The 9,702-nt window shown below is 34.4% G+C and overlaps 1 protein-coding gene across 1 annotated transcript in view; it reads left to right on the top strand.

The window, feature by feature from the left end:
* The first annotated feature begins 4,312 nt into the window (after positions 1–4,312).
* LOC134528833 (proton-coupled zinc antiporter SLC30A2-like) overlaps positions 4,313–9,702 on the top strand; it is a 29,296-nt gene continuing 23,906 nt past the window's right edge. Inside the window, exons 1-3 of the mRNA XM_063362500.1 lie at positions 4,313–4,656; positions 6,744–6,925; positions 9,242–9,352. Coding sequence (XP_063218570.1) covers positions 4,622–4,656; positions 6,744–6,925; positions 9,242–9,352 — 328 coding nt within the window. The 5' untranslated portion in view covers positions 4,313–4,621. The remainder of the gene's footprint in view (positions 4,657–6,743; positions 6,926–9,241; positions 9,353–9,702) is intronic.

Here is a 9,702-nt window from a genome sequence, read left to right as displayed (position 1 = left end):
AGGAAAACTACCCTCTAAGATTTTTCAGTGTGATAGTGTCCACTTTCCTTCACCATAATATGTATGTTCATAATTTATTTACGATGTTTTTTAATTACTATATTTAAGAAAAGCATTTATTGTGAATATCGCAGCAATTATGTAGGGCTTAAGGTATTTATTGTATTCCAAATATTGAGTATGTCATTTTTATTGCCTTTATTAAAAACAATATCTATGTTAACAATGTAACAAAATTGCGATATTTTTGTATTGCTATTGCAATTTCGTTTCTTGTAAACATTATTGTAGACTTTTTCATATTGAAAAATATTTCCTTAACCATATTTCCATTTCCATGGCAATAGTCTTGTTAGCTTTTCGGGTAACTCTTCTACATGGATGATAAGATGGTGCGACATCTAAAACATATCACACCACCTTTACATAACTATAAAACTAAGAGGTGTTTTCTTTACATAATATTAAAGCACAATGTTTCCTTGTGGCGCAGGTGATTTAGAATTTCCATTTATCTAGAAAAATGAGCTTTCAGAATGTTTTTTAACACACAGTGTTTCGGAACGTTTTTGAAGAAAAAAATTGACTTCCCGTTTTATTCTTTTGCAGCTGAATTCAGGCACATGCATGAAATATGTTTTAATCCGTAGGAAGCGCAATGGTTTAAAGTATTGATGTTGAATATTTGAAAAGATTTATTGAAATAGTGTGAGAGAACGAGTGAGTTGAGTGAGAAGATGTGCGCTCTCAGCCACATGACATGCGCAGTTGCGAACAAAAAATTAATCCATTCCGCCTCCCCATGGCGAAGGATGAGTGAAGGAGAAACCTGCTAAACCTTCCCCTCCTCCGGGCACGATAGAACCGTATCAACTGTGTGTTAGAGGGAGAGCGAGATACAATCTTCGAGGTTCTGTTAATTCCTCCTAGATGGCAGGCCGCAGAGCGACCACCAGCGACACCCTTCCCGTATGAAGGCCATCTCGCCACTGACGAGCTGGAACTAAGCTCCTGACCTCCCTACATAGTAACAGTCACCCACATAGGCATCTAGACTCTTTAATGATCATATGATACAAAATTAATTGTTTTCGGGCCTGTGACCGTTTTTTACCGTGCACCAATCGCCTTAAGGATCCCTAGCATCATCACCACCGCCGCAGTTCCTAGTGGACCATGCAGGGGCCTTCGAACCTCACGACCCACCTCGTGGCTAACCCCCGCGTTAGCCTGGCGCCCTGCCGGACACACTTCCCCGCAACAGAGCAGCCTTCTCGCTAGGAACACCGCCGAGTCTCGAACACGAGAACCCGGGCGACGGCAGTACATGTTGTAGGGCAATCCAGAAGAGAGTGCCAACTGCCACTTGTGGTAATAGAAGGGAGATTAAACATGTTGTCTATATTGGGAAGAGAATGGCTTGATGCTATTCTACCTGACTGAAGAAATAACTTGGAGTCGGTAAGTAACGTACGTAAGATGGTTGATTATGGTCAGGGTCCAAATGAGGTACAGAGAATATATGATGAATTGGGTAATCTGAAACTGAGTGAAATGTGTACAAGATTTTAATTTAATAAAAAAAAGCCTAGGAAACAGCTGGGCAAAATTATAAACAAAAATACAAGTATTACCAGAGGGGGCACGCGGTGGTGAACAAGACAAATTTATACTCCCTGCACACAGGCAACTTGGGAGCTAGTGGATCTCTAAATAGAATAAGATATATGATAAATAAATAAACACTACATAAGTAGATTGGTCTATAGGTTCCCTGTTTTATTTAAAAAGAATTAAATGAATCTGTTTCCCTTTGTTTTGGTATCACAATAAAATGGTATCAACAATATATTAAAGTCATTAAAAGGGGGCCGGCCCGATATTATTAAAATAAGTTAAACAATACTTTTAACACCAAAAAAAATCACAGAAACAGAAATTTGAAGTATCTCTCCTGACATATTATAGTTATTATTATAACTTTACATATTCTTATTGGATAAGTTCTTTATGTCACTGCTTGCTGGTCTTCGTTTAAATAATTTGTTTGGTTGCCGGTAGGGGGAAGTTAGATGTTAAATATCACCCAGGGCTTCCAGTTGGACCTCTGGCCGGGAGGAAGCTCTTCTTAAAGGGACTTGAAGCTGGAGGTCCTGGACAACATGATGGGTGCAATTTCAGCGCCCAAATGTTGGACCCTGTCTGAAACACAAGCCAAATTCCAAACGAATTAGACCTGCTTCCAGACAGTCAAACACAGTCGGCGCGAAAAGGCCAACAAACGGGAATTCGGGGAGGAAAAGAGACCGAAGTAACTCACCAAACAGGGTGTAGCTCCAGGGCTCAGGAGATGTCTCGCGACATCAGAAAGGCGCGGACCGAGAATTGCGCGGTTGACGCGGCATAAATCATCACTTAGTAAGATAAAAAAATTAAATAAACTTCCGGCACAGCAGGATACGATAGAATTTGGCTCCAACTACACCAATGGTATTTAGTTACAAGACTTCAAGGCTACATGGCTATGAGATTACAAGTCTACGAGATTACAAGGCTACGAGGTTACAGGACTACAAGACTACTAGGCTACGAGACCTCGGGGCTTTATGTCTACAAGTCTTAACTGGCTACGAGACTACAAGGTTACTATGTTACAAGTCTACGAGGCTACGATACTACATGGCTCTGTCTTTGACACCGTTCAGCTGCGAGAGTTAATATTTATCTCATGCAAAAGAGCTTGTTGCAAGTAGTTCCGTTTCTTGCCAACAGATGTCGCCACGTGTTGTGTTGCTATTTTTTTTATGTGGGCTGTGGGATGTTCACTCACGATTGCATGAGAAGGAGAGCTTCGCTAGACATCAAGGAGAATGAAGTTCGTCTTGCATGTCAGTTTCACAGCTGTCTCAAGGCATAGTAATAGACTGAGTAATAAATAATTTTTGTCTAAATTCTACCTGATAAAAAATATTGTTAGTGGTGATTTGGTCGCATAAATACACTAATTAAACGAAATTCGGGATAAATTTGCTTGTCTAATTACGAAAAAAAAAAACTGCAGGGATATTTTTCTCTGGAATAACCATAAACACTCGGAGAATTTCAGCAGAAGTCTCATCAAAAATAACCAGGAGCACACGGAGAAATTCAACAAAATATTGACACAAATAATCAAGAGCACACGGAGAAAACCAACAGAAGTCTTGTCAGGAATGACCAGAAGCACTTGGAGATACCAATAAAATATTGACAGCAATAATAAGGAGCATGCGAAAGAAACAATTAAAATATTGACAGGAATAATCAGGAGCATACAAAAAAAAAATATCGACAGAAATAATCAGAAGCGCAAGGAGAAAACTAACGCATGTTTTCCAAAATCAAGATTAGTGTATAACAAAACAAAAAAAAACCATTTTAAAAACATTTTAATTAATAAAATTTTTTTGCTAGAACTATCCTTGCTGAACAATGAGAAGTTCACAAGCTGATAGAATTTTTTCTAATTTTTGGATATAATTTTTTGTGATTCACTGATTTTGGTTTAGCAAAACGCGCGTTGGTTTTTTCCGAGTGCTCGCGATTATTCCTGTCAATATTTAGTTGGTTTTCATAAAGTGTTCTGACTATTCATGCTAATATTTTGTTGGTTTTCTTCAAGTGCTCCTGATTTTTCATGTCAATATTTTGTTATTTTTCTCCGTATGCTCCTGGTTATTCCCGACTAGACGTTTGCCGAGAAAAATATCCATGCAATTTTATTCAGTGTTTCGTTCAATTAGAGTTTTTCTGTTACCAAATCAGCACTTAGAATATTTTATCAGGTGGAATTCAGATTATGAAAATTTATTAACGGATGATTACTTTATCTTAAATCAACTGAGAAACACCAGGGGGGGGGGGTGGCTTCAAACATAAAAAAAATATCAATTACTCAGTGAATTACTATGCCTGAGCTGAGAAACACGGACATGCAAGGCATTGATGTCTAGCTGAGCCATTCTCTTGCGACAGACTATGTTGACTTTATATCCTTTCCTGTGTAGTTTGGAAGCTGCTCAGAACGTATTTTGTTCCTAGGATGTTTCAAAATGAAGCATGACAATTTATATAATGCATGTTTGAGGTAGTAAATTATTTTAATTATTTTGTCGCCAAACTGATAAGTTATCTGGCACTCTTGTTAAACATTATTGCCACTGTCATTGTACATGATAAAGTCCAAACGACCAAAGGCGCATCGCACAGTTTACACAAGTGAAATTTATCTCGAAAGGCTATTTGGTAGATGAGTCAAGCAAGATAGTACGCGTATTCATCCGAAAGTACTGGTTGAATGATTTATGTGGTATCTGTACAAATTCACACGGCACCACAGTTCTAGGAATATCTTTCTAACTCTACGATGTCAGTCCAGTGTGTATATGCGCGGGATTACATGAGGCTGGTACGGGAACTACGCTCTCTGGGCATAGTATCTGCGGGAGAGCTAAAACATTGACAGTGGCACTTTCTTCGCAAGTCTTGCGGCGTGGTGTGTCGAAAGGGTATTTCCCATTAGCAGTGTGTGATACGGGAAATATTTTTGAGGTGCGAGCCAACATATTTACTGTATCCTCTCATGGAATACGATTTAGAAAATATGAATATTCTCAGGTAAGTGCGTCGTAAAAATGTTTGCTATTTACTTATTTATTTTTAGTTAATTGGCTTTACAAGAAGCATTCATTAAAATTGCTCTATCAACTTGTATCCATTGTATATGTTTTGAGTTAGTGAATCAAGTAATCAATAGGACTTATAATGACTTATGTGCAATCACGAAAAATATGTTACCCAATTCTTTGCTAACTCACAAGGAATTTCTTAAAATGCGTAAACACCATAAATACCGATTAACTCACATTACTCAAAATTTGAATCACTTTCTGCTATACACTATTAAAACACATAAGCAGTCATTTCAAAATTATTTTTAAATAATGCACGCACTGTACTTTGTGGACACAAAGTAATATAAAATTTAATTCCTAAGTTTCTATGCATATATTTCTGATATTATAAGTAAAATGTGACACTTAGCATTGCTCTGTGCCTTTAGCTTTCGCCTAGATATGTTAGCTACTAGTAATAAATACCCACGTGTTATGTATAACACGTGATATTGGGACTTATTAATAATAACAAATACAAAAGTAACATTTTAAACCATGCATTGCCCATTAAAATTACAAATTTGAGCAATGATTACTTACTTTTATACAGACAATATAGCTTTTATGTTGTACTTATATTATATTTTTTTTAATTTCAAAAAAAAAATATTATGTGCCTCTTAGCCAGACATGCTGGGCTTCCGAAAGCGTATTCACAAGTAATTATTTCTGAAAATATTTCCAGATAAAATGTAATATAAAGTACTTAAGTAACACACAGGTTCCATAGTTGGTGAAATTTAACCTCTTTTTTTCAAAAGCACGTTGAGTATTTTAAAGTTTAAATAAATGTTTGTCAACATTAAGAACTCAACTTACACTGCACCATACATAATATTCTTAAAATATTGGTACATTATGTCGATTTATGGGCAAGTGTAAACTACAAAATTCACGACGGAAAAAATTGTCCATGATATAAACAGGATCATTATATCATTATTTACATGCAAAATAACACATGGTTACAAAAATCTAAATAATTTATGCATTATTTTTTTTTAAATATTTTTAAATATACAAGTTTTGTGGGAAGAAATACGTTTACGGCATTATCGTTAATATACACGTGATTTAGTCAAAATGTTTTACGAGCCCTGTGACACTTCAAAAAATAAAATATTTACACTTTTGAATGAAATTGATTATTTTTATAATATAAAAATTTGACGCAAGTGATAGCAAAAATTATAAACAAAATTTAAAAAATTTCCGTAATGACATTTTAAAAGTATTCTGTTTACAATTTATGGTGCAATATTTCAACACAATAGCACATAGTTTTGTTTAAATTGATGATTTATTTCCAATATTTGTCGATCCTTCAAAGGACACAACCAGTAATATTACTAAATATAAATATTTGATTTTAAAAACTTAATAATGCCAAAATTTGTATGTTGGTACTATTTTCTAATATTTTTTTACGTTAAATGTTTTACTATTAATAATTTAGTGGTAAAAACACTTTTTAATTTTTTTTCAATTTTAATATAAATTTCTTTCGATCATTTTATAACTGGTACAAAATAAATAACAATTATTGTAATGCCCCTAAATAAAATGGTATTGAAATCAATTGAATTATTAGGTTCAAAATTTTATTGAACAAAGAAATATTACTACAGTGCCAAATTGGGCACTGGCATAGTCAGTAACATTGTTCTCATCTGCACTGGCATCGGTCTGTACATACAAGTTTGTTTCGGGGTTGATGCAGGACCGAGGTTGCACTTGTACCACTCTCTGGGTGACGGTATGTCGGTTGTGGGTGCTAGGATGTAGAGTGAATAAGATTTGTTGATTTGTGTTCGTCTCTGCCACTTGTTAGTCAGTTGATTAACATTAGGAATATATATTGTATTCCTTGGTCTGTGTTTATTTTGTATTTGTTGCTGTTTATTCTATGATGTGGTAAGTTCTGGTATTTGCTGATACATGATATCAATGTAGATTGTCCTTTTTAATTGACTGCAGCTGCAAAGTGACTTAGAGCCTACATGACATTCAAGCTTGTGTTATTTGCAGTGACCAGAAAAACAGCGATTATGGCAGCCTTCAAAGAAAAGAAAATTCAAAAGAGACCAATTTAACTACACCTTCTCCAGTAAAGGTCATATACTGTCTGCACGGAAATCCAAGTGCTTCATGCTTCATCACCGAGTGCATGCTAGGCAGCAGCAACGAAAATTACCAAATTAAAGAAACTGGTAAGTTCAACGATTTATGTTTGCCTTACAGTCAACAGTGAACTTAACGAATATCGTTGAGCCATTATTAAGCATAGTTTCGCTAAAATTCCGATTTGATTGTGAGTAAGTAATGCGTGAAGTGAGATGCCTGTGGATACTGGTTTGATTAATAATATGAAAAATTGGCTCTTTTTCATGCCACCTTCATGACCCTTCAATAAAAACCTATCAGACATTTCCTTTAATCTCATATTGAGAAAAGGTTTAATCAAAAATTTTGGTCCCTTGCGACAGTCAAAACTTATCAAATTTTTAACCAAAAATTAAAAACCCGGTAATTTGGTATGCATATTTGATGGAAATCATTCACTAATTGGGCGTACAAAAAGGTTATTTTGTAAATAAAAATAAAATTAGAAGAAATTTCTTGGTTATATTTATGTATGTCTGAATATAGGAGCTGTAGTGTATGGCCTACTGCGATCTTAAACCTTGTGAACAAGACCGCTAGTTTTGATACCTTGCAGTAAGGTGTCATTGAAGTTGACATCAGATATGTGAACTTGTGGCCCTCAAATACCACCGGCACACAACTTCGTCGCTCTGGGTCTGAAATCGCTAATCAAAATGCAAAAATAAACACTCTTGCACTGTTAAATACCGCAACTCCCTAGAACAACGGTATAACAAAGGTGGTAATATAAAACACAGAAATCAGAGCATTAAAAAAAAAGAGACTGCGTAGAAAACTAATAATCTACTAAGGAACCTCAAAATCTATACATCAAAATACTAGCATAGCTTACCTAATTCAAACGCACGTTTATTTTTAAAAAAATATGTGAATGAAAAAGCTTAAAGCACAATAAAATAAATAATTGACAAAGGCCTAAAATCGATATAAAACTCTTTCATACATTAATCTACAAACTGATATTCCGATACCAATCAAAACTAGGAAGCTCATTGAAAAATATATTCTATCCATATACATAAACATACTGGTACCCAGTGAATTTACATATTAATTAAATCATTATCTTTCCAAGGAATAAATATTTATTTATAATAAAATATTTTCCCTAAGATCCTTGCTTCAGCCTCGCGCTTACAAACCACTGTTCGCCATGCAAAGAAAACTGTCACTTCCATGTAAATATTCTGGTTCACATTCATCTGCGGTGTGCAAGTAGGAGTTTATGCGCACGTACAATTCAGTTGCCTTATTGAAAAGAGTACTCAGACAACTGACAGTTGAATTGCATTCAAATGGCACGCCTGGCACGCAATTAGCAGCTGTCTCAAAGTGTAAATGTTTTACAATCAAACATATTGTATAACAGATTACGACATTTTAAAATAATACTGGTATTTATTACTTCTCTTAAAAATAAAATATATTTCATTAATAAATACTTGTATTATTTACTTATTTCCACATCATTATATTACTATTCTTTGTTTGATCACGATACCTTGAGAAATATTCGTACGGGTCAGCTAGTTTTCTCTTAGTTTTGAAATAAAAGTACTCAAGTGTACAACAAGAGTCTGTGGGTCACCATATTTGGGATGAAAGTGTTCCAGAAATACCTTGACAATCATCTCGTTTTGCTTCATTTAAGTTGAATCTCTTACAGTCTGTGGAGCTCTAGCTTTTTTAATAATGTGTTGTTTATAATCAATTAATTTATTGTTACTTGCTTCCTATTTATTTTATTATCAAGCGGAAGCATAACTCCACTATCAGAATCAATTTTCAATTTGTAAAATTACTGGAAATGACATCACTCTAGACACAACAATAACATAATATCTTGAAACAGCAAAACATTCAATGATTGTTTATGACTTGTCAACCTCGACAGTTGCTGACTTCGACAGTTGCCATGATAGTTGTACACAATTTTGTATAAATTTATTAATGCAGGAACAACATACCTTTTGGATTAATGTTGTATCTGCAATAAATTATAGTTTTCATGACTAAAGCTCCGAGGAATGGACTGACTGATTTAATTTTTGTTTCTTATTGTGCGCAAACACGTACCGAACTTAAATTCGTGCTTAACTTAAAACAGCCGAAAAAGTGACTTAGGTTGTTTCTGAAATAACTGATTAAAACTTTAAAAAAAAAAAAACATAATTACGTCCGTTGGAGTTTCTAGATTCCTTGGTGGGAAATTTTCCATAAAAATAGGAAAAAACTTTACAATATAAGTAGTATAACGTTTAGAGATTGTAAATTATTATTGTAAATAGTTGTTTATTAATTCTATATTTCTCGTTGTTATTGTTAAAAGTAGACGCATGAATGTTTTGATTTGTTCCCAGAAACTGACCACTGTCACAGCGAGAAGAACGACGGCATTGACAAACGAGCGCAACGTAAATTGGTCGTCGCAAGTATACTGTGCGTGTGCTTTATGATATCCGAAGTCATAGGTGAGTAGCGAAATCATTTTTTAAGTTTGCTATTACATTAATCAATATACTGAAACTTGTTAATGCACATTTATATTAATTAAGGTTTATATTTTAACAAGTTATGGGTGTCCCTTTTGCAGAGACATTTGTTCGACCCCTACCCATAGCACGATGACTAGATGGTAATTTTTATTGCTTCTTTTTTTACGTAAATTTCTGAAATTAATATAATATACAAAGATGAAATGTTTATTTAAATTACGAAGAGTTTTTTACTATATTTGTAACTGATTTAGGTTAACCAAAGTGCTTCTATTGATTTGTGCTATAAATAAGATGTCATAATAAGATATATTTAATACTTATGT

The sequence above is a fragment of the Bacillus rossius genome, chromosome 2, assembly GCF_032445375.1.
Source record: "Bacillus rossius redtenbacheri isolate Brsri chromosome 2, Brsri_v3, whole genome shotgun sequence".
In the NCBI taxonomy this organism is placed as follows: Eukaryota; Metazoa; Arthropoda; class Insecta; order Phasmatodea; family Bacillidae; genus Bacillus; species Bacillus rossius.
The sequence above is the reverse complement of the archived record's forward strand: the minus strand, read 5'-3'. Positions and strand labels throughout refer to the sequence as shown.